Source organism: Mustelus asterias, chromosome 2 (assembly GCF_964213995.1).
Source record: "Mustelus asterias chromosome 2, sMusAst1.hap1.1, whole genome shotgun sequence".
Taxonomy (NCBI): domain Eukaryota; kingdom Metazoa; phylum Chordata; class Chondrichthyes; order Carcharhiniformes; family Triakidae; genus Mustelus; species Mustelus asterias.
This window is the reverse complement of record NC_135802.1, coordinates 118,922,890-118,949,205: the sequence shown is the minus strand read 5'-3', so window position 1 is coordinate 118,949,205 and position 26,316 is coordinate 118,922,890. Positions and strand designations below refer to the sequence as shown.

Below are 26,316 nucleotides of genomic sequence, written 5' to 3'. Positions count from 1 at the left end.
ATTTAACTTAAACGTTAAAACAGCTAGTAAGCCCACATCTGGAGTCTGCATTCACAGTTTGGAATCCACACTTTCAGAGCGATACACAGCTTATAAAGAGAATGCAAAGACATGTTACCAGAAAATGGAAGGCATGAGGGGAATACCTTGTGAAGAGCACTTAAGAATTCTTGGATTACAATCTTTAGAAAAGAAAAGACTGGTTTTTGATTTAGTTCAAATTAGATTGATATATGGCCTTACTACCAGTAAGCCTGAAAAGTTCTTTACTCACAATTGCAGTATTTTGTGTGGTCATCAGCATAAACAACAGAAATTTAGTTCATGTCTTGAAATTTGCAAAATAAATTTTCACATAAAATTGTTGATATTTGGAATGTTTTGTCTGAATTTGTTGCGAATGCTGAAAATGTGGCGTCATAGGATTTGAACCCAGGTCCCCAGAGCATTATTCTGGGTCATTGGATTAGTAGTCCAGCAACAACATCACTATGCCACTGCTTCCCTTAAATATCACCTACCATGTCAAATCTAAGGTTATTAGTACATAGATTTATGATATAGGTGATTATAATCTGTGTACTGATGGTTTATTTTGCACAAAATTGCATGATTTAGTATCCCTTGATATTTACAGAACTACTGCAAATGTATGTATGTGTGCTGTGACTTTACCTAATACATCTTGTTTGAGCTTTCCATGTGAGTGTCACATTAGTCAGCACCAGATGCATACACACAATGTCACCACTCATCATGTGTAATCATGTAATTAGCGCACTGCACACGTATCTTGTGATCCATAAAGAGGAGAATTTAGGCAAAAACAAAGTTTTGAAATTGTTCTTTCAACCGGAATATTCTGAAACCTACTGGTTCAGTTTGGTGCAAAAACAATTATAAAGGTCTCTTCCCCATTTGTGTAATTCATTTCTTTAAAAAACCCCACTAATTCTGAAATATCCCTTTTCAGAGCTGCCTTGTAGAAATATTCAACATTGTATCTGAATCTTTTATATAGTAGAGCTGCTGGCAGAATCACATTCTCCTTTCACTTGGTGAATGTCTACTTGGAAATGACTCAATGAACAAATGGACATTTGTGTTCCACATACTTTGAGAAAGGCTTCCTTTTGTTCTAGATGCTTGCTGATCATGGGTGTTACATGATCACACTCTGAATTTGGACCAAGCTTATCAATTCCTCCACACCAGTCCTCTTCTCGTTTGTACTCCTGCTCCAGACTTTCCAGAACACTGCAAACCTGCGCACAGAAACCAATTAAACAGTTGATAATTCAATTGAAGTCTTTCACTGGAGGATGACAGAAACAACAACAAAACAATTGAGCTCTGATGAAGGGTCATCCAGACTCAAAACCTCTCTATTCTCTCTACAAAGATGCTGTCAGACCTTCCAACATTTTCTGTTTTTGGTGTTGAATAAAATAAATATGCCTATGACCTGCAATAAGTAAAAAGGCACTTTACGGATATGTAAAGTTTATTTATTAGTGTCACAACTTGGCTCACATTAACACTGCAGTGAAGTTACTGTGAAAATCCCCTAGTTGCCACACTCCGGCGCCTGTTCAGGTACACCGAGGGAGAATTTAGCATGGTCAATGCACCTAACCAGCACGTCTTTCTGACTGTGGGAGGAAACCGGAGCACCTGGAGGAAACACACGCGGACATGGGGAGAATGTGTAGACTCCACACAGACAGTGACCCAAGTTGGGAATCGGCTGTGAGGCAGCAGTGCTAACCACTGTGCCACCTTACTGATATCTCTTGTATTAAAAAGAAATGTTGTTCTTAATATGAATAGAACTCCATTATTTTGGCTTCACATTAAACAAAAAGAAAATAAAATGTTACATCTGGGCCATGGCTGATATGTTCATAGGCTCCAAAGTTAATATTTTACTCCATCAGGAGCACAAAATAAAACATCACAGTTCACATCAAGTGTTGTTAAATAATCTTTTCATCTGCAGCCCAAAGGTCATACAAGGCACAAATGCAAGATCAAGGTTTAAGTTTTTCTGCAGGCTGGCTTCTGAAGTTAAATGGTCCAGAATCCTCAGAGCCAAATCTGAAGATGCAATCCTGCCGGTTTTTATTCAAGTCTCCCTAGACAAATTGGGAATAGAATTGCAACACTCACCTCCACACTATCAGGTAACCAAGGCTGACCAATCAGCAGGTCAAATTGCTAAGGATTACCAATATTTACAATGCCGTCTCAATATTACCAAGCAAGGAAACCAGAAATTTGTAAAGGCTACTAAAGAATCCAATTATGCTTACTGAACTAGAAGAACACATATTTGGATTTGGAAATTGGGGTAATTAGTTCACATCCAATCAAAATCACTACCTGTTAAATTTAATAAAAAAGCATTATTTAGCTCTAGATGTATCTGACAGCTCATTACATGCTGCCAGCCATGAGCATCCATGATGGTCATGGTCACATAAACAGAGGTACATTCATGTAAACTAGAGTGTGCCAATTCCCAATCAGGATTAAGACTATAAAACGTAGGATTAAGCTATCCTTTAGAAATGTGTGTTTGTTCATGTCGATGTTATTATATGAAGACGGAATTGTTCAGCAATAAAACCTGTCTAAACTCACACCAAAGCTTTAACTTAAATAATTACTTGGAAGAGCTATTGCAAGTATATGACATTAATGGAACAACAATTCAGTGAAAAATCAACACTTTTAAGAAAAGAAAGTAGAACATAAGGTGGAAAATATTGATTAAAAGAAAGTGAAAAAAAGACAAATTAACAATTTTTATGAGACAATTCTATGTGGGAAAATTCAAGAATTAAGGTCCATAGGTTCGGGTCAATGGAATGGAATTTATCCTTACAAAACATTACTAACCTGAAACATCAAAAACCTAGTGAAGCTCCCAGGAGCAGGAAATGAGGCAGGTTGGGATGCTTTATTGTGCAGGAAGCAAAATGTCAGCTTCCTAAAAGCAGGATGGAAATTAATTGGCAGCAGATTAAAGGTGGATTGTGCTCCCCTTTAGCAAGTAACAGGAATTTATTTTTAATCTATCATATTCTGCATACTCATTAAGATACATGTTCACCAGATTATATTGTACTTTGCAATTAAGCTGGTAGCAAATGAGCAACATGTGGTTTCAGGTTCATGACTGGTTAAAGGTGGCTTGCAGCAGGCCATGTAGTCTTCCTCGTGGGTGCTGCTTTTCATTTATGGGGAAATTTGTTGGATCAGGAGAGAGGAAGCTGAGCTGTTGCGCTGAACTCAATTGGCAGCTACCAAGGTTGGAGGTTGGGGCATAAGCGTCCATGGAAGGAAGGGTTGGCGGCTGTCCAAAAAGGTTCGGGCATGGCTGTCCGTGGAAGGAAGTGTGGGTTTCCTGCATCCAGTGCTTTTTGATAATGCAGCAGAAGAGGAGAGAAATCAGCAGAGGGTTTCCCCAAGCCTGGCATAGTAATGGCTAGTAGGACAACTAAAGCCATCAGTAGAGTTAATAGTGGGAAATGAGGATATGGCTGAGTCTTTAAATAAGTTTTTTGTGTCGGTCTTCACGGTGGAGGACACAAATAGTTTGCCAAATATTAACGATAGAGGGTTGGCAGCAGGAGAAATACTTAATACAATTAATGTTACCAGAGAGGCAGTGCTGGGTAGACTAATGGGACTGAAGGTGGATAAGTCCCCGGGTCCGGATGGAATGCATCCCAGGGTATTGAAAGAAATGTCAGAGGTAATAGTGGATGCGTTAGTGATTATTTATCAAAACTCGTTGCATTCTGGGGTAGTGCCGGTTGATTGGAAAACGGCTAATGTTACGCCGCTGTTTAAAAAAGGAAGGAGACAAAAGGCGGGTAACTATAGGCCGGTCAGCTTAACGTCTGTAGTAGGGAAAATGCTGGAATCCATTATTAAAGAGGAGATAGCAGGGCATCTGGATAGAAATGGTTAGATCAATCAGACGCAGCATGGATTCATGAGGGGAAAGTCGTGCTTGACGAACATGTTGGATTTTTATGAAGATGTGACTAGGGCGGTTGATGGAGGAGAACCGGTGGATGCGGTGTTTTTGGATTTCCAAAAGGCGTTTGATAAGGTGCCCCATAAAAGGCTACTGAAGAAGATTAGGGCACATGGAGTTGGGGGTAGTGTGTTAAAGTGGATTGGGGACTGGCTATCCGACAGGAAGCAAAGAGTCGGAATAAATGGGTGTTTTTCCGGTTGGAGGAAGGTAACTAGTGGCGTGCCGCAGGGATCGGTACTCGGGCCGCAACTATTTACCATTTATATAGATGATCTGGAGGAGGGGACGGAGTGTAGGGTAACGAAGTTTGCAGACGACACAAAGATAAGTGGAAAAGTGAATCGTGTGGAGGACGGAGAAGATCTGCAGAGAGATTTGGACAGGCTGAGTGAGTGGGCGAGGATATGGCAAATGGAGTATAACGTTGAGAAATGCGAGGTTATACACTTTGGAGGAAATAATAACAAATGGGATTACTATCTCAATGGAAACAAATTAAAACATGCTACCGTGCAAAGGGACCTGGGGGTCCTTGTGCATGAGACGCAAAAGCCCAGTCTGCAGGTACAACAGGTGATCAAGAAGGCAAATGGGATGTTGGCCTATATTGCGAAGGGGATAGAATATAAAAGCAGGGATGTCTTGATGCACCTGTACAGGGCATTGGTGAGGCCGCAGCTGGAATACTGTGTGCAGTATTGGTCCCCTTATATGAGGAAGGATATATTGGCATTGGAGGGAGTGCAGAGAAGGTTGACCAGGTTGATACCGGAGATGAGGGGTTTGGATTATGAGGAGAGGCTGAGGAGATTGGGTTTGTACTCGTTGGAGTTTAGAAGGATGAGGGGGGATCTTATGGAGACTTATAAGATAATGCGGGGGCTGGATAGGGTGGAGGCGGAGAGATTCTTTCCACTTAGTAAGGAAGTTAAAACTAGAGGACACAGCCTCAAAATAAAGGGGGGTCGGTTTAAGACAGAGTTGAGGAGGAACTTCTTCTCCCAGAGGGTGGTGAATCTCTGGAATTCTCTGCCCACTGAGGTGGTGGAGGCTACCTCGCTGAATATGTTTAAAGCGCGGATGGATGGATTCCTGATCGGTAAGGGAATTAAGGGTTATGGGGATCAGGCGGGTAAGTGGTACTGATCCACGTCAGATCAGCCATGATCTTATTGAATGGCGGGGCAGGCTCGAGGGGCTAGATGGCCTACTCCTGCTCCTATTTCTTATGTTCTTATGTTCTTATAGAGGGTCAAACAACTCGGGCTGCTGGCACCAACGACCAGTGCAACACCGAGCAATGGTACATAACTGAATATACCACATGTGGAGTAACTACCTGCACGTGTCAGATAGACAATGTCAAAAACGGCTGAAAATATCATGGCAATCTGTCAATACTGCCCCATGGAAATGTGAAGCAATCAGGTATTAGTAACCTTAAAAGTCACCACAATCTTGAATTTCTATGTCATTCAGTTGTTGCAGGATGCCACAGGAGATATATGTGGTATCTATGGCAAACAGCCAGAACTGTGGGGTTCAGTTCTATAGCTGGATTTCCACAAGTACCTGGACAATTGATTGCACACACGATGCTGACAGCATCCTGGGAACTGCCAGTATCATTCATAAACTGAAAGGGGTTTTATTCCATCAATGTGCGGCTGTTTGGTGATTACCGAAAATGTGTGTTCGCTTCCCAGGGAGGTCTCATGACTTGTCCATTCTCAGTCACTCTCAGATGCCAGAGCTGTTTACTCCCCTTGTGCAACTGCAGAAATGGTTCATGGCTGACAATGCTTCATGACACTTGTGCTGAACCCACAAAACCCAGCAGAGGTGATGTGATGCCATCAATAGAACAGAACACCAGGCTGCTGAAGCTGAGGCGGCATTGGTTGGACCACTCATGAGAAATACAGTAGTGCACAGCACTGAGAATTCCTTGGATCATTGCTGCTGTACCCTACACACCTTCAAGCAAAGGGGTGAGGAATTACCAAACTGGAGATAGAGAAGCTGGTTTCAATCTCAGACAAGGATGAAAAGGAAGAATCGAAAGACTGAGGTGATGCAAGACATTTAACCAGTTGTAGATGGCAGGCCGATGCACTAGACAGCCCTGTGAGAGCCCTACCGCATCCTGATTTTAGCCAGAATGAGGTACCTGCAGGATCTCCATCTCAAGATACATCACTGTGGAAGTGCTACGACATGCATCACACTTCCTCCAGACTAACCTACCAGCCTGCAACCTCTGGCACCAAGAAAGAAAAAGCTTCAGGCCCTTGGCATGAGAAAGCCCACATGCATGGTCCCAAAGGCTCACACACTCCTGACTTGGAGGGACACCCATGACTCAGTTACACATGCTCCAATCCTGACAAAACCCGGCTAAGAACTCTACATGTTTACCTGTAAAGTATGGATTGCCTCTTCTGAAGGATGATATGGGCTGGAATTGGCTCTGTTGGAACTGACTCTCCATGGCAGTCGCCGAACTCTCCATGGAGGGAGCTATGAGGCTCTGATATGACCAAGCCATGACAGAACTCATGACTTGGATGGACTCCTCCATCACTCAAAGCTGTTCATAGTATCTGGCATCTTCGCCAGATGTTCTGCTGCTTATTACTGCATTTCCAGCAGGTTTCTTGTGGCCATTCCCAGAGGCACGTCATCACTATGGAGCTCAGCCTGAGCCTGGTCTCCACTCCTGATTGTCAGAGACCTTAGCTACCACATCCTCCATCACCTGCTGCAATGTGCCTGTGATGCGTTCACTAGACTGTGTCCCTGAGCTTATTTGGGAATGGATTCCCATTGAGGTAGCTGTCTGTGTGCTGATGAAAGGTGTGGTGGATTGATGTGGTTTTTCATCCGCTAAGCATTCTGTAACATTATCCTTTGAGGTGGAATTCTGGTTTGCCGTGGATGGTGCGCAATGTGTCTGCTGACTACAAGGATGTGTGTTGGAGGACACACTTGAGGTAATGCACAATCGCAAGTCAGAGCAGAGCCACGCATATCTCCCGCATGCTCAGTTTTCAACACCAGGTTGGAGACATTTTCATTCTGTTTCCTTGACACTCTGGCCTAGTCCACAACTGAGCATTTGCCCTGTTCCTTGGCCAGTTCGACCACCTCTTCCTCTGTGGGTGTCATATACAGATGTAAGGGATAGTAGCAGAAGACCTCCCCCTTAGTCAGGTGGGAGAATCTTCTGCTACTCTCACTGGGGAAGTAGAATTTCCTGACATTCCTGGACGGCCTAGAGAGAGGGTCAACCATGGGCCACTCATTCTTTGCGCTAAACCTTGTATCCACTTTTAAATAGGGTGAGAACAGGTGATCAGGGTCCACTGATGGGGAGGGGGGTGGCAGAAACTCTTGGGTCCAATTGAGACAGGTGGGCATGGGTGTCAGTAGTTCCATTCAAATCCTCCTTCCGGATAAGCAGAATGATGCTGCTAGACTGCAGGACATCGATGCTTGTCCAGGAGTCATTTAAATATGGTGCCTGGTCCATCGACCCTGTGAGGGTCGGGTTGGCAACCTCCTGCCCACCCTTGCCACACAACTGGCCAGACACCTGAAACTGTGCATAGCTAATTGGCTGGCTGCCATGTGATTGCGATGGCCAGCCATCCAGCCACTGAGTGAAAATTGCACTCACTTCAGTCCTCCTGTCAAGACACTCACCACTACAATCAGGTTTTGCCCAATATTACAATGCAACGACTATTCTGTGTTAGCATTTTTGCCCTTGTTCTCATTCCTAGATGTGTGAGGACGACATTGATCGGATATACCTTTTAACTCTCTCCTTCTGAAACAAACTGTCTTGCTAATAACTCCAACTATGATCAGAAGCGCAGAACTTGTAAAACACAGAAGAAAAATATAAATCAGATAATTCCATACAATAGTAGTAGTCACTAGAAAAACAGTGAGGGCCTTTCGGAACATTGGAAAATTTTGATCTGGCTTCATGAAAGCAGAGTTTGGGGGGGGGGGGCGGGAGAGAGAGAGAGAGAGAAGAGAGAGAGGTCTGAGAAAGTGTGGGAAAGAGTTCCAGGAGTAGTGGGGAGAGAGATCTAAAGGCGGGGGCTTGAGTGTTCTGGAGTAGAAAGGTACATGCAATCCATGAACCTCGTAATCAATATTCCTGCCATTATGCACACCACAACAGTCTGGCACTTAGTATTAACTATGAAATTTCAACATTCTTCACTAAAAATGTTGCAAATCTTTGGATGTTTATGAGCAAAAATACCAAACGCCCCAAAAATGTAATCTGCATATCAATCCAAAATATCTTCCCACAGTAATGGAGTCACAGTTCACATTTTATTTATTCATAATTTTTTTTTATATAGATCATATTTGAACTTGGCTAAATATACCCAAGCATTTTACTGTATTGCAGCTATAAGAAAGCATCGCTCTCATTTTTCTGTTGGAAAGTAGATTTGCAACAATAGCTACAGCTGAATATTTATGATTCACATGTTTATGCTATTTTATGCATGTCAGCATCATTCAACCTCACTTATTAAATTTCCCTCCACTCAATGAGTAATGTGCTTGTTGAAGTACCCAACTAATGAAGGACTTTGTATCATTATTACTTGCATAATGCAGCCAAACACTGAAAATGTGAGCCAAGATAAAATAATTATTTGTTTACCTGTTCAGAAGTTTTATAGAATGCAACAGAGGCATTGACAAGCTTCAAACGATCTTCCATCTTTAGCATGAGCTGTTGCCAATTGGAAGCCACCTTCTCTGCACATTCTCGAATCATTTCCATATCATAGTGATTGGCCTGCAGCATGCCTTCTGCTTTCTGCTGCACTTGAAGTGCACTTTGATGGGTTTTCTGATAGAGAGAAATGATAGGAAAGTCAGAAATAATTCCAAACTTCAAGTACAAATTTTTTTTTAAAATTGTAAGTAGAACTCAACAGATAATAGTCCAAGTAAAATTTGCTGTTTAAACGTAAATGTTGTCCCCAAACTCAAACAAACAGTTCATTGATGCTCCACCCTATCCACCTCATTGTTATTCAGTCTTTACTATAGACTCCTCCCTCTTACCTCCTATTTGCTATTTACTATCAGGTTTTTATGAATCAAAATGTCTGCACCACTAGACCGATTTAATTTAAGTTTCCCCTGAATCCATTTGTACAAGCACTTCAACTGCTCCAATCCTGAACCTATCACTCCAATTGCACATTTCCTTTTTTTCTTACTCTGTTCTTTTATCACCATGCCTCCTTTAATTTTTGCATTCTCAGGTGCTTATCACCACCTTTCACGTCTCCCGTACTATTGCTAAATTATCTTACGTGCTTACCTAACATCCTATATCGGATGAGCAGAAATTTTCACCAATTAAATATTGGCAAGGCTGAATTCATTGTTTTCTATTCCCACTCCAAACTCCATTCCATCACTATCAACTCCATTCCTCTTGACTTGTAGCAATCAACACGAGAAATAGGAGCAGGAACATGCCACTTGGCCCCTCAAGCCTGCTCCGCCATTCAATAAAATCATGTCCAATTATTGTGGCCTCAATTCCATTTTCCTGACTATCACCCATAAACCTTGAATTCCTTGCTGATCAAAAAATCTGAGACTAAACCTTTCTGTTCACATTCCAGATATATTTGACCCTGAGATGAGCTTCTGACACATGTTTGTGGCATTATTAAGCCCCCCCCACACCCCAGGATCATTTGCTACCGAAACCACCATTCATGCCTTTGTTACCTCTGGATTTGATGATTCCAACGCACAGAATGTGCTGTTTCCCACATTCTACTCTTTGTAATCTTTAGGTCATCCAAAACTCTGTTGCCTTTAATTCACATTCTGTTCACCATCCATCTCTGTGCCTACATTGTCATAGCATCATTATGGCACAGAAGAATGCCATTTCACCCATTACATCCACATCAGCTCTCTGTACAGCATTCCCCCACTTAATCCCCATAGCCCTGCGAGCTTATTTTGTTCAAGTACCAAGCGATTTCCTTTTGAAATCACTGACTGCCGCTGCTTCCACCACCTAGATGACAGCAAGTTATAGAGAATTACTACGCGCTATGTAACAAAAATCTTCCTCACATGCCCCTGCATCTCTTGCCTAAAACTTTAATCTGTGTCTCTAGACTTTGTACCATCAGCTAATTGGAGCAAATTATTTTCTTTGTCTACTGTGTATAAATCTGTCATAATCCTGTACACTTTATCAAATCTCCCCTCAATCTCCTCTACTCCAAGAATAACCCCAGCTTCTCTAACCTAACTTTGCAGCCAAAATCTCTTATCCCTGGAACCATTGGGAAATTTCATCTGCACCCTCTAAAGCACCCCCCCCCTCACATCCTTCCTAAAGTGCGGTGACCAATATTCAACTCATTATCTTTGCTAATTACCCCCTCAACAGGTCCTCGCTCTCAGTCAAGTAAGGCCTTGTTTCCAAATTCCTGGAATATTTTGTTTTGATTCTGCTAAGTGCCTTGGGACATTTTATTTTTGTGCATGGTACTATACAAATAGGTTGCTGCTGTTGTTATTTTTGAGATTAAAATAACTGACATGTTGCAGACATTCTTTTAATTAATCAAAGGCACAGCTTCCAGTTTGGAAAAAATTTGATAACACTACAATCTTTTCAAAAATGTTTCCAAGTACTAATGAAAAGAAAATCCTACACACCAAATTTGATAAATGTGTTAAGTGGCTATTGGCAATTTAAAATGGCTAAAGTTCAGCAATTTTATCCCCTACGAAACAGACATGTTCTTACAACTGCCAAAAAACAGATCCATTGCGAGTGAAAGATTTTAGTTATTAACAGTCACAAATTAATTAGAATATCTTTGGTTCATTACTGATACCTACATTAGAGGGGCCAAGGGGCCACAAGGCCCTTTGGTCCTCAAGATTGGCAAAGTGCAATGTTCAGTTTGCTCTGCCATAGTGCAACAACTGCAGGTTTGATGAGACTAGTCAGTTTGTGGAGGGAGAGAGTCAGACTGTTGTCAGTTGATACTGAAAACAAAATCCAGAATTTTGCTGCCTCTTGTCTGAAAGTTTGAGAACCAATAGGCCATTTCCCACTATTCCCTAAATGATAAGTCAATGAGCTCCTCGTTTCAGCTGTATGGTGGATAAAGGTGCAGAGCAAACAAGGCAACAGGTAAACATCAGAAGGCAAGTCATCAAATGATACTGAAATTTGCCTCCTAGCTCAGAGATCAAAACATGGATCAGTAGAAATCTTGTAGTAGGCCACTGGTCTGTTCTCAGCCAGTTCTGTTCTATGGAAAACATGAGAAAAGGAATGGAAAGAAAAAAAAACTGAGGAAATAGCGAAGATGCCTGTTGTGGCGATAATGCCAACTTCTAGGACTTCTCATTCAAACTGACAAAGCAAGCATTCCCAGAGTACAGAAAATTCAGCTACCAGTTCTTATATCCACTAACCACTTTACTCTTCCAAACATCAGCAGCAGATCTACAATACGGAAACAAAAATAGCTTGTTTGTACTGCTCCCAATATCCAGCAGCCTAAACTTTTTATTGAATAAAATTAATACTCTTAAAGAGAGCTTGAACCAGGTACAGAATAAATAAAAACAAAATTTGGCACAGATTTCCTCGGAAATATGTATGGACCCGTTGGGGTAAACAGAATACACAGTAAAGAAAAAGTCTACGAGTGTGTGATTATTCCTATTATATAGCAAATATATTTCTATTACTTTTAGTACTATAGCATCAGGAGAAAACGCTCTCCAGCAGTATGAATCCTGTGCACAAATGCATTCCACTGAAGAATAAGGAGGGTCAGTGGAGCTCCATTTACCGGAGTAAAAACAGCAATGTTTGCTCCTGGTATTAACCACCTTGAAAGTTACATACAAGAGTGATAGCATGTCTACATTATTTCTGATAATTTCCCGCTTGCAATCCTCAAGGCACATCCAGGCTCTGAAGGAATGCTTTGCTCCACAGTGCCACAGACTGGTCTCAATATTGGTAATCCCCATCAGTCATCATATACTTCTTCACAGTAGTGGGGTGGAGCAGGAATAGAAAAGTTGGTCACCAGAACTGAACTCATGCATTCACGGATCTGCAGCTTGAAAGGACCTGGTAGTTCTTCTAAGCCTCGGCTGCCATATTGCATGTAATATGAGGAGACCAGAAAGGATGACAGCAAAATACAAAGTAACTTGCAATCCACTACTTTTTATCTTTGAGAGCTTTCCTATTAAACAAATCTAATAAAAAGTTTCTGCAATAGCTAATTCAGTTTCTTAATAAAATGCTGAAATCCCATTGTTCCACTTATCTCCATAAAAGTTTCCAATAGAAATATACAATTTGTTGAATCCATTTATAGATAACTTAGATTATAAATAATGAGCAAGATTTTAAATATTGACTGTACACATGTAGAAAAACAGCTGCCTAATGAGAATTGGCAAATTACCATATTAATTGAATAATTCTTGTCATAATAGAGGTATTTTTGCACAACTGTTTTCCCCAGTACTCACCAGCAACATTTACAGAATACCTCTACATGTCCTAAGACCTTTCACAGATACCACAACCAAGAAAAAGAGAGTTGAGAGAGGTGATGAAAGATCAAAGAGAAGGGCTTTAAAAAGAATCTTAGAAAAGGAAAAGGTGAAGTGGTTTGGGGGGAAATTGGATATCGGCAGTGTCATGAAGGGTGAGGCATTGGGAAGAGGCGATCCACAAGAGGCTGGAATCAGAGTCATTGAATTTCGGAGGGGGGAAGGTTACAGAATACAAAGAGACAAGGTCATTTAAAAGCAGAAACAATGACATCTTGATGAAGTAAAGCAAATGTATGTTAGTGAAGAAAGGGCAAATTGAAGAACAGCAAGATCGGATCAACGCAGGTTTGGATGAGCTGCAATGTGTGGACAGAGGCAGATTAGAGACTGATAGGGAGTGCATTGGGTTAGACAAGTCTTGAGGTTGAAAAGACACAATTTAGGGTGTGAATGGCTGAACTATAAATGTAAATTTGTAGTGTATTTCTAGTGCAGCAGATAACCACCAACTCCTGTCTACTGCTGCGGGTGGATTATTCTACGACCTTTATCTCTATTATTATCATAGAATAGAATCCCTACAGTGCAGAAGGAGGCCATTTGGCCCATCGAGCCTGCACCAACAACAATTCCACCCAGGCCCTATCCCCGTAATCCCACGTATTTATCATACTAATCCCCCTGACATTAAGGGGCAATTTATCATGGCCAATCCACCTAATCCACACATCTTTGGAGTGTGGGAGGAAACTGGAGCACCGGAGGAAATCCACATAGACACGGGGAGAATGTGAAAACTCCACACATACAGTCACACAAGACCGGAATTGAATCTGGGTCTCCGGCACTTTGAGGCAACAGCGCTAACGACTGTGCCACCATGCCGCTCCATAACATGGAGCAGCTTGTTTTGTTTCTCCATAACAATCCAAGCAAACTGCTCCAAAATTTCGAGGTCTAAAAGTACTGAAAACAAATTGGTTATGTTTAAGAACTGAACAAAAAATTCCCTTTTGGTTTGACAATACTTGGAGAAAAAGATAACCTTAAACCATAGGTGAAATAAACTAAGGATTACGACAAAAAAGTTTATCTGGGGAAGTCTCTAAATTGCTCTGAGATTTCTTTTCTTCATTCATGGGATGTGGGCGTTGCTGGCTGGGCCAGCATTTATTACCCACCCCCGAGGGCATTTCAGAGTCAACCATATTGCTGTGGATCTGGAGTCACATGTAGGCCAGATGACAGATTTCCTTCCTAAAGGACATCAGTGAAACAGATGGGTTTTAATTCCAGTTTTCTACTGAATTCAAATTTCACCATCTGCCATGGTGTGATTCGAACCCAGGTCTCCAGAGAATTACCCAGGGTCTCTGGATTACTAGTCTAGAGACAATGCCAGCACACCACCGCTTCCCCTTGAGCTTTAAGCTCTTCAACATGCAATAACCATATATTATTACTAGAAACTACTTTACCTCGATAGCGTGTTGGAACTGCTCATGTTCACGCTGTAGCTGCTCAGCTTCCTGAAGTGAGCTAGCAGTAATGAGGCCTGCATTTAGCATGGATTCTCCATTCCGAATCCAACCCAGTACCTGCAACAACAAATATTGTTAATTGTTTACAGTGAGGTTTCAGTTGTCAAAGAGTTGGGTTTTAAGGAGGGATCTAAGTAGGAGCAGATGGTGAGGAGATGGAGAGATTTAGGGAGGAAATTCCAGAGCAAGAGGTTTAGATCACTGAATACACATCCACCAAAGGAAAAGAATGGACGAATGTCCAAGACAATATTGGAAGGATCAGCAATACGTTGTTAATACCACTAGCACCAAGATGTATTGTTTTATACTAAACTTCAGAATAATGTAGATCACTTTAATTAAATTTTAAACTGCATGATAAATTTCAAACTGCTGATCCTTTACTTTCAGTATCAGTGTGAAGTATGCCACATGACCTGTGGAACAAGATGCAAATTCACAAGTGAAAAGATCCATTTGCAAGTCCCCTCCATTGCAAAACTCTATTATAAATGGAAGCATATGTTTAGAAGTATATGAGCCTACATATATAGGATATACTACACTAAAATTAAAATTGCACCAACTCAGGCATAATATACAGAGAATAGCTGGTTACTGCATGGTTTCACTTGTGGGACTCAAATTTGAAAAGTCTTCCAGTTATTATGGAGCAGAGCTGGAGGGTTTTTCATAGAATGAATTCAGGTAGTCTCAATTGAGCTCCTAAAGAGTTTTGGATTTGAATGTCCAAAGCAGTCCATGATTTAGCAATATATGTGCAATCTCATTCAAACCACTGGAATGGCTGCTTTTTGAAACATGCGGTGAACTCACAATCATTACAAACCTCAGCACAACTTTGGTTCAGACCATGGAAAAGAAGAGTTGAATTCCAGAAATGAGGTGAGTGTGACTGTCCTTGACAGCAAGGTGGCACTTGACTGGAGGTCGAGCAAAATTGAGGTTAATGGGAATTGGGGGAAGACTCTCCATGGGTTGGAATCATACCTAGCACAAAAGATGATACTTGTGGTTGTTGGAGGTCAATCATCTCAAAGCCTAGACATCACTGTAGGAGCCTCTCAGGATAGTGCCCTTGACCCAACCATTGTTCTTTCATAGGACGCAAGTGTCAAGGCCAAGGCCAAAATTTGTTGCCCACCTCCAATTGTCCTTGAGAAGTGATAGTGAACTGCCTCTTTGAACCTCTGCAGTAGGTGCAGAGGCAGTGGTGTTAGGGAGGGACTTCCAGGGTTTTGATCAAGCAACAGTACAGAAATGCTGACATAGTTCTGAGTTAGGATGGGGGTTTGTGACTTGGAGGGGAATTGCAGTTTGTGTTGTTTCCATGTATTCACTGCCATCCCATAAAAGAATAAGAAGATTAACAACCTATAGCAGCCCAAATTTTTCAATTTTCTGTGATGTGGGTATAAACATTAAACAACAAAATGACCATTTTTCCATTGATGGTTGCCCAATATTAGCATCATGTTTTCTCTGGTTCAGTATTGCATGTGAAGCTTTGCAGAAATAGTCTTTACCGCCTCAGAACAGCAATTCCTAATCCATGACAAGGTTCAATTTCCTCCCACATGAATGTTGCACTCTCATCAAAACAAATTATGGTATTTAGATCATAATCATGCAAAGCACCCTCAATGCTAACCTGTTTGACCTCAGCCTGTAGGTGCCTCAGCTGCACACACTGCTCCAAATGCCGACGGTGCTGCTCTGCAGTGAGGTCCAGTTCCTGCTGTTTCTCATGAAGAAATTCCAACAGGTCCTGCACACGGGTTGCCATATCAACATCTCTGTCACAGGTTAACTCAACACCTAAAGGGTAACAGTAAATAAAAAAAACATTTGAAAATGTTATTTTTTGCTCAACATCTTCCTTCCTCTCCTCAAAGCACTGACCCCTTAACCTAATTATGGTATTAATCATTTGGGTTTCTAATTCCTCTTTCAACAAATTATTAGATTGTTCTTTGACCAAGAGGAGGTGTATGTAGTCTAAAGGCTTCAAAGGTTTGTGTCTGCACCTTTGCAATCAGTGTTAACAGCCTCACAAGAGCAACCCTCTGATCCTGTCAAGAAGCTGTGTTACTTATCATCTATCCCAAACAATCTGCTGAGATAAGGAACTCAGTTAAAATGCTGGTCTTTTACGGAAAACTAATTTCTGTCTGTGTCGGACAGTGCAGGTTAACATTGTGCTGAATGACAATCCTATAAGCTGTTCCAAACTGCATGCCTTCCAATATGCTGTGCATGGCACCTGGTTGGGAGCTGATACCAATAACATATGGCAATTTCTGAGTTTCAACGAAACACAAGCTACTTTTCCCTAGGAGGAAAAATCTAAGGACATTCTGTATCCTCTAGTGCCTGGGTTCTTCAGGCCACCCTTCCAGCTAGGAAAACACACAATACATTTAAAGAATGATAAATTATTTAAAAAGTTAAAACAAAATAAAATGGGCATTGCTCTTTTCTTCATTAAGTAGAAGCTCAAGTCATAATCACGCACTGGTTTAACAAGAACTTCTAATTTCATCACAGGATATTTGTGAAACTCTGTAACTGTGAAACTGTTACCTATTCCAGCATAGACCACTTACTTAAATGGCTCAATTGTGACTGTGCTTTTCTTTTGTGGCTGAATCCATTAAACATGAATTATTTTAATCAAAGGTTTCAACAAAAGGAACAAAGTACAGGCCAACATCTTACCAGGATAGATAATGCAAAACCTCTGTCAAAATTATTAGAACTTCAAATATACTCTTTGTATGCTGCTAAATCCTATTTCATATATTTTATAATGACTAATCAATAAAATTAGTTACTATTCCATTAAATATTGGGAACCCAAAGTTATATTTTAGTCCCTACTATAAACTCTATTCCCTAGCAACCAACCCCAGCTCCCTCTCTCCCTGGACTCTAGTCGGAGGCTGAACTAAAATATTAACAATCTTGGCATCCTACCTTATCCTGAATGGAGTTTCTAACTCATCTGTCACCAAAACCACCTATGTAATGTTGGCTGCCTCATTCCCTTCCTCAGCTCTTCAACTACTGAAATCCTCATGCAGGCCTCTGTTATCTCCAGACGATTCAGAGACTCTCCTGGCCTGCCTACGAGCTCTATCAATGTTAGTTCATCCAACCCTGTAAGACCCCTGGACAAGCATCCAATTAAAAACATTTGTCAATGTGGACACAATCATTATCCCTTCATTATTTTATAGCATTCAATCAAATAGCCTCTGAGTTTGGAGTTAAAATACAGTTAGTGGAGCATACCTGAGGCTTGTACTTCATTCACATACTGGAGTAACTCCTGCCCCTGATGGATGACGTCAAAAGTCAAGTTATTCATGGTTAGAGCTTTATCAGCATGGTGTTGCAACCTTTGTTCGGCAAGGGTCAAATCCTCGGTGTCAAAGTCATTCATCTGTTGCGACAGCTCATCATTCCAAGACTCGAGGTCTGAAATGATCTGAAAGAAGAAAGCCATCATAACTTATGGAAAACTATGCTGAACTGGTGCACTGATGTGAATGAAATTTCCATCAGAAATGAACACTTCCAACATGGCAACGTCTGTTTAGCACCATAAACTTAAAAACAGTCACAGACTCCGGTTTATATACAGCATTAATATGTAATAATATTGGAAATACAATGTTTTGTATTAAAACAAATGAATGAACACTGAGCTTCAATATACAATACTTTTAAGCAAAAACAGAAGAAAAATTGACAAACAAATTAATCAGAGATGCAGTAATAAAAACACCAATTATTGCAGCATTCATTTATATACTTGCTCAGTCTCAAGATAATCAGGCCAAAATATATAATTTCTCAGTTGAAACAATTTCATTTCATTGCATTATGTTCATTTATGAAGGTCAATTTAGGATTATCAGCTATTAACAGAAGTTGAATTTTCAAAGTAATCACTTCATTGCTGAGAATTGGCATTATCTAAATTATAAAACTGTTGCCTTATTTAAACTACCGCAATTTCACAAAATAATCTCGACTATAATAGTGACATAACCTCCACTTTCAATTTTAACATGTAGATAATTTTTTAATATCCCAATCCTAGCATGTACAAACATGCCTTCTGGCCTAAACTCTGCAGCACAAGATGCAGATGGTCATATTTTTCGAACAGCTATATAGCAAACCTGAGGTCAAATCTACCCCAGCTTTTCTAACTAAATTTATTTAATGAACTATGCAAATGTGAGACAAAAATAAAACTACTGGCTTTGAAATCTAGGACTACAGAAAATAAGTGAACACAAAAGGAATCATTTTCCACCTCACATCCCTGTCGGGTACCTGATGGAGTAGTTCAGCTGACCATTGTTCAATGAAATCAATAAAGGCGCGCAACCACAGTCTGGTTAGACCAGAAGATCTAGGAGCAGAAGTAGGCCATTCAGCCCATTCAGTCTTCTCCGCCATTCACTGAGATCATAACTGATTTGATCCTCAACTCCACTTTCCCACCTTATTCCCATATAACCCTTGATTCCCTTACTGATTAAAAATCTATCTCAGCTTTGAACGTACTTAACGACCCAACTTCAATAATCTGCGGTACCCTGAGAGAAGAAATCACTCCTCATTTCTGTCTTAAATGTGTGACCCCTTACTCTGAGATTATGTCCTCTGGTCTTAGATTTTCCCACAAGGGGAAACAATTGCTCAGCACCTACCTTGTCAAGCCCCCTGTGAATCTTATATATCTCAATAAGGTCGCCTTTCATTCTTCTAAACTCCAATAATTTCAGGCTCAACCTACTCATAAGAAAATCCCTCCATATGAGGGATCAACCTAGTGAACCTTCTCTGGACTGCCTCCAATGCCAGTATATCTTCTCTCATAAAGATGACCAAAATTATACTTCAAGTGTGGTCTAACTGGTGTCTTGTATATTTTTAGCAAGACTTCCCTATTTCTATACTCCATTTTCTTTGAAATAAAGGTCAAATTCCATTTGCCTTCCCTATTACCTGCTGAATCTGCATGCTAGCTTTTTGTGATTTATGCACGAGGATCCCCAAATCCCATTTGGTTGCAGTCTTTCTCCATTTAAATAATATTCAGTTTCTTTATTTCTCCTACCAAAGTACATAACTTCAAATTTTCCTACATTATATTCCATCTGCCAAGTTTTTACCCACTCACTTAACATGTCTATATCCTTCAGTAGATTCTGTGTCATCCACGCCACTTGCCTTCCCACTTACTTTTGTGACAACCACAAAGGTTGCTGCATTAAAGTGGAAAAGTCCACCTCTAAATGTCAAACAGGAAAGATAGCCCAATGCCACTATGAATTATTTACAATTATCCATAATTTTCTATAAATTCTATAAATAGACACTGACTGCTAATTCATATTTACATAGACCCACGATAAACACTGATTCACTCATCCTTTACAGATCAATTGCACAATCACCCGATTACAAGTACAAACACAGTCCAATCCAATGCCACGCTTACAAATTCTTACCTGTAAACTGCAGGGAAATTGGAACTGGCCAATCTTCTGCAAAAAGAGTCACATTTATAACCCATACACAGATGTAACCTGAATTGTAGCCAGACAAATTGGATGGTTCATTTTGTATAACCTATGGAGAGCTAGTTTTGTGAAATTACGGTACTGTTCTGAGGGGTAGCACAACTCAAATTTACTCACCAACATAAACTGATTGAAAATATTCTTGATTCTAATTATTAGCATTAATTTTAACATATGCACAGTGGTTCTGTTTTAAATAATTACTGTATTTCATCTTCCTTTCCAATTTACCCCAATCTTCTGCTGCTACTATTAGCTTTTTTTGCTAGTTCCTCACAATCTGAGTGTCCTATAGCATATCATCCATTAGCAACATTCTTGTGTCAGTAGACATGTGTACAATGATACGTTATTTGATGGTAGAGGATATCAGAACCAAATATTCGCCTTGCCCAACATTCAACGCATGTATTTTCTAAGAAAAGTCACCGTTGGGAGTGGAAAACTTGACTAATTCAAGGTATCTAAGCTAATTATAAGGTTCTACTTAGCATAAACCAGGGATTAAACCTGTGATTTTCTGGTCAGGATACTTCGACAACATCAGGGTCAGATCTACTTATTAAACTATTAACAATATGACATTATTTTGACTACTATTAAAAATGCCGTTAATTTGCTAATCATTGCTCCTAAAAATATCATGCTATCTGTTCTCTTTTCCTTTGAGTTTAGAAGACAACCTATATCCATCGTTTGTTTTTGTGTAGTTACAGGATTGGGGAGAGAAGGGCAAGGATAAAGAAAAAGGATTGACCATTTTCTCTTCAGACTAAGCCATTTTCTGAGCAACTTCAGAAAGCAAAGTTCCACAGGCGACTAAGAATGATGCACAAAATACATCGAGTCGCTATTTCTACAAGAAGGAATAAAACTGATTCCCTTTTCAGTCATTCTACTTACTTTGTGGAAATAGCTCCCGCAAAATTAGTTGGTTAGCTCAGTTGGCTGGACAGCTGGTTTGTAATGCAGAGCGATGCCAATAGCATGGATTCGATTCCTGTACTTGCTGAGGTTATTCATGAAGGCCTGCTTTCTCAACCTTGTTCCTCGCCTGAGGTATGGTGATCCTCAGCTTAAAATCACAACCAGCCACCTCTCCCCCTCAAAGGGGAGCAGCCGTTGGTCATCTGGGTCTCTGGCGACTTTACCTTTTACTGTTTTGTTAGCAAGCCTTGATTTCTACTGGAGATTACTAATTGCACATCACTACACTTGAACACCCAAATTGGATTGTTGAAAATATGCAAAAACAAAATATATAAAAGTTTTATAGTATTAATGTAGGAGTATATTAACCCACAACAATCCTAATGAAAATATGAACTTGGCCATCAGATAAAAATGAACAATTCAATCTCATGAATGAAGAAAATGACTGATTAAAATTTGATCAGTCAGTTGCCTAGCAACAGTTCATTAGAACCTTTAAAACAGTAATCAAAGAAACTTAGCTTTTAAGAATTATTATCTCATCCATGTGAAGAGTTTTTTTGAATGGATTAAGCCATATCTCAACACATGCCCTCACAATGCACCCAGGCCAAGGGGAAAGTTTATTGTGCTCTTGAAAGGCTAATTGATTGCCGCTGACCACAGCCAACATTTTGGACTTGTTTTTAAAAAGACAAATAATTAGTAAAACCATATTATGATTAATCACTCCAGTAGTCAAAGTGCATCAATAAAGTTGGAAGCAGTTGTTTTCAGTGTCAAAGTTGTGGAATCCCTTAGTTGTAATTTTTGTTAAACCTATATTATTGCCAGTGCTGGATGTATGTAGAATAAAACTATGAGAAAATTCAACTCTGGTAATAAAGCAGATACTATTTTAAATACTAGATTGTGTTTTCAAACAATGTTATTTGCTCAATGTTCATTCAATATGCACAAAGCTCTTAAAAAGAAACACCAAATCTAAGATTTCACAAACTGGGTTAATGATTGGTTTCCTTTACTTATCTGGGAAGCCAAACACATGTATACAAATGTTGTGTATATTTTAAACATCCATTTGATTTTTATATGCATTTACTGAGACATGTACCAAATGGAAATAATAATTGTTGTTGTTGATTGTGCATAGGAGAATTGAAATTAAAATAGGCTGAGAATATTTGAGGTGACAGAAACTTGGGACTTTTGACCACAGAGTAAATTTTGATAAACAACAATTAACTCTAGAGTGAAGGCAGACCAGAGATAAATGAAACACAGCAAGAGAAATTACGCTTACACACATCTTGCACATGATCGGATTAAGAGTTGGAAGTCTGACAGCTGGAAGTGATAGGCAAGGTCAAAAATCTACTTTGATCTCTCTGTCCTTCCAAGTGTATTATTTAATCATAATGTTAAAATCTAAAATATTTTCAAACGAACAGAGATTGGGGTTGTTTCTAGTATTTTTTAGTGTGAAGGTAATCAGTACAGCATTTCATTGAATTCAGCAACTACAGTGACATCTATACTGCACAGTCACAATAGTTGTCAGCATCCTGATTCAAGGAAAGTATATCACGAAGTTTCTAGTATTTTAACCCTCAATTTGTATTTGTTGTATTAGCAAGTGGCAATACGTGAGATGAAATCAACAGGTTTTCAGCCTAGAACTGACATCCAATTACACAGTGACCATAATATGAAATGAGGTAGTTGATTCTGAGACCAGGGTCCTGAATCTCAATAAAGGTAATGATGGTATCAGGCATGAGTTGGCTATGATGGACAGGAAAACATTACTGCAAGGAAGGACAGTGGACAGGCAATGGTAGGCATTCAAAGAATTAATAGGTGAACTCCAAAAGTTGTTTATTCCCATTTGGCACAAGAGGTTGGAAAAACTGTGGCCAAACCATGGATTACTAGAGAAATTAGAGATAGTATTGAATTCAGAGAAGAAACATACAAATTGGCAAGAAAAAAAACAATAGACCCGAGGCTTGGAAGCAGTTTAAAATCCAGCAAAGGCATGCCAAGGGATTGATCAAGAAGGGGAAAATACAGTACAAAAATAAAATGGCGGGGAACATAAAAACTGACTGTAAAAGTATCTATAGGTATGTAAAGAGAAAAAGACTGGCAAAAAAACGAATGCAGACCCCTTAAGACCATAAGACCATAAGACATAGGAGCGGAAGTAAGGCCATTCGGCCCATCGAGTCCACTCCACCATTCAATCATGGTTGATTTCAACTCCATTTACCCGCTCTCTCCCCATAGCCCTTAATTCCTCGAGAAATCAAGAATTAAGTCAGAAACAGAGGAATTCATAACAGGGAACAAAGAAGTTCTGAGAAACACAAGTTTTAGTGAGGAGCTGAAGGAAATCAGTATTAGTAGGCTTGGGGAAAATTATTGGTATTGAAGGCAGATAAATCTCCAGGGCCTGATAATCTACATACCAGAGTACTTAAGGAAGTCACCGTAGAAATAGTAGATCCAAACTAGTCTGGCAGGGGGAGGGGACACAGAATATTGGTGAAATAGAGACACATTATGCTACAGAAAAAGAAGCAAGTCAACGTGAGTTCAGCTATGTTGAGTGTAAAGAGAGTAAGGCAAGGCTGGATGGTCTTTACGTTAGTACTAGGAGTGCAATAGACAAAACTGATGAGTTAAAGGCATGGATTGACACATGGAAGTCTGATATTTTTGCCATCACAGAAACATGGTTGAGGGAAGGGCGGACTGCCAACTCAACATTCCAGGGTACAGGATCTTTAGGCGAGACAGAGGAGGGTGTAAAAAGGGAGGTGGTGTAGCACTATTAATTAAGAGTCAATTACTTCAATAAGGAGAGATGATGTCTTGGAAGGGTCTTCAAACGAGGCTTTGTGGGTGGAACTTAGGAATGTTAAGGGAGCAGCTACAATACTGGGACTGTATTATAGGCCATCGAGTCATAGAGGTTTACAGCATAGAAACAAGCCCTTCGGCCCAACTTGTCCATGCTGCTCTTTTTTTTTTAAATCCCTAAGCTCGTGCTAATTGCCCGCATTTGGCCCATATCCCTCTATACCCATGTAACTGTCTAAACACTTTCAAAATTGTACCCGCCTCTACTACTACCTCTGGTAGCTTGTTCCAGACACTCACCACCCTCTGTAGGAAAAAATTGCCCCTCTGGACCCTTTTGTATCTCTCCCCTCTCACCTTAAACCTATGCCCTCTAATTTTAGACTTTAGATCCCCAAAGAGTCAGCAGGAAATAGAGGAATGAATAAGTAGACAATTCACAGAGGTGTACAAGAGTAATAATTGAGTAATTGTACTAGGGGATTTCAACTTTCCCAACATAAATTGGGATAGTCATTGTGTTAAGGGTTTAGAGGGAGCAGATTTCCTGAAATGTATCCACGGGAGTTTTTTGTATCAATATGCAGAAGGCCCAACATAGTTCTGGGGAACGAAGCTTGACAAGTGTTAAATGTGGCAGTGGGGGAGCATTTTAATGATTGTGACAACACAGTACAGTTCAAATTTGTTAAGGACAAGGAGAAAGAGGCCTGCAAGAGATGGCTTTGGATTGGGGGAAGGCAGATTTATTAAAATAAAGCAGGATCTGGCCAAAGTTTCATGGGAACAGCTCCTTGCAGATAAGTCTACATTCAAAAAGGAGCTATGGAGACTATAGGTCCCACATGTACCATTTAGAGGGAACTGTAGGAACAAGAAGTTCAGGAAACCGTGGATGTCTAGGACAATTCAGGACTGGATGAGAAAGAAGGGAAATGACTTACGAACAGGATTAAGGGGAATCCCAAGATATTTTATAAGTGCATTAAAGGGAAGAGGTTAACCAGGGAAAGAGTAGGGACCAAGGAGGAAATGTGTGTGTGAAGCCACAGGATATTGGAAGAGTGTTAAGTGAATACTTTGCTTCGGTCTTCAATCTGGAAAAGGAGAAAGTAGGTACAGAATTCTGGAAAAGGGACTGTGAGGAATTTGCAGTTTGACATAGAAAATGGGGAGGGATTGGAGGCTCTGACAGGCTTACCAACAGACAAATCCCCTGGCCCAGATTAATTGCATCCCAGGCTGCTGGAAGAGGCAAGGCAGAAAATTGCTGGGGCTCTGACACAATTTTTTAATTCCTCTCTGGCCATTGGGAAAGTCTCACAACACCAGGTTAAAGTCCAACAGGTTTATTTGGTAGCAAATACCATAAGCTTTCGGAGCGATGCCCCTTCGTCAGATGAGTCCATCTGACGAAGGGGCATCGCTCCGAAAGCTTATGGTATTTGCTACCAAATAAACCTGTTGGACTTTAACCTGGTGTTGTGAGACTTCTTACTGTGCTTACCCCAGTCCAACGCCGGCATCTCCACATCATGTGGAAAGTGTCAGAGGACTGGAGGACAGCTAATGTGGTTCCACTTTTGAAGAAGAGTGGTAGAGATGAACCTGGAAATTACAGACCGGTGAGTCTCATGTCAGTGGTAGGGAAACTATTGAAGAAAATTCTGAAGGAGAGAATTAATATCCACTTGGAAAAGCATGGGTTAATTAGGGATAGCCAGCATGGCTTTGTCAGAGGGAGGTCATGCCTAAAATATTTGGTAGAATTTTTTGAAAATGTAATTGTGTATGGATGAAGGAACTTCAGTTGATGTACTTTATATGGATTTTAGCAAAGCTTTTGGAAAGGTCCCACGTGGGAGACTGATTGAGAAGGTGAAAACACATGGGAAACAGGGAAACTTGGCAAGATAGATCAGAAACTGGCTTAGTAATAGAACACAAGGGTAGTGGTAGAAGGCTGTTCGAGTGACTGGAGGCTAGAGTCCAGCAGCGTACCACAAGGATCAGTACTGGAACCTTTATTGTTTGTTATGTACATAAATAATATAGATAAAAATGTTGGGGGAATGTTGATCACGTTTGCAGGCGAGACCAAGATTGGTAGGGTGGTTAGTAGTTAAGGAGATGGTTATAGGTTACAAGAAGATATAGATGGGTTGGTCAGAGGGACAGAGCAGTGGCAGATGGTATTTAACCCTGATAAGTGTGAAGTGATGCACTTTGGAAAAGAAACAAGATGAGGGAATATTTAATGAATGGCAGGACACTGGGTTGCTCAGAGGAACAGAAGGATCTTGGGGTAATTATTCACAGATCCCTGAAGTTGGGAGAGCACGAGAATAGGATAGTTAAGAAGGCACATGGGACACCTGCATTCATCAGTCGTGGTATAGAGTATAAGAGCAAGGAGATAATGTTGGAGTTGTACACAGCATTGGTTAGGCCACAGCTGGAGTATTGTGGGCGGTTCTCGTTACCTCACTATAGGAAGGATGTGATAGCACTAGAGGGGGTACAGAGGATGTTCACCACAATGTTGCCTGGGATGGAGATTTTGAGCTATGAGGAGAGAGTAGATAGGCATGAATTGCTTTCTTTAGAGCAGAAAAGAGCGGCACGGTAGCACAGTGGTTAGCACTGCTGCTTCACAGCTCCAGGGACCTGGGTTCAATTCCCGGCTTGGGTCACTGTCTGTGTGGAG

At 40.5% G+C, this 26,316-nt stretch overlaps 1 protein-coding gene across 3 annotated transcripts in view; it reads right to left on the bottom strand.

The window, feature by feature from the left end:
* Positions 1 to 26,316, bottom strand: part of LOC144510730 (triple functional domain protein) — a 589,246-nt gene that overhangs the window by 247,139 nt on the left and 315,791 nt on the right. For all 3 annotated transcript variants that reach the window (XM_078240506.1, XM_078240513.1, XM_078240521.1), the window contains 5 exons: positions 17,503 to 17,698; positions 15,860 to 16,026; positions 14,143 to 14,262; positions 8,745 to 8,936; positions 1,116 to 1,265 (listed from right to left, as the gene is read on the bottom strand). In XM_078240506.1, the coding sequence (XP_078096632.1) occupies positions 1,116 to 1,265; positions 8,745 to 8,936; positions 14,143 to 14,262; positions 15,860 to 16,026; positions 17,503 to 17,698 (825 nt within the window). The remainder of the gene's footprint in view (positions 1 to 1,115; positions 1,266 to 8,744; positions 8,937 to 14,142; positions 14,263 to 15,859; positions 16,027 to 17,502; positions 17,699 to 26,316) is intronic.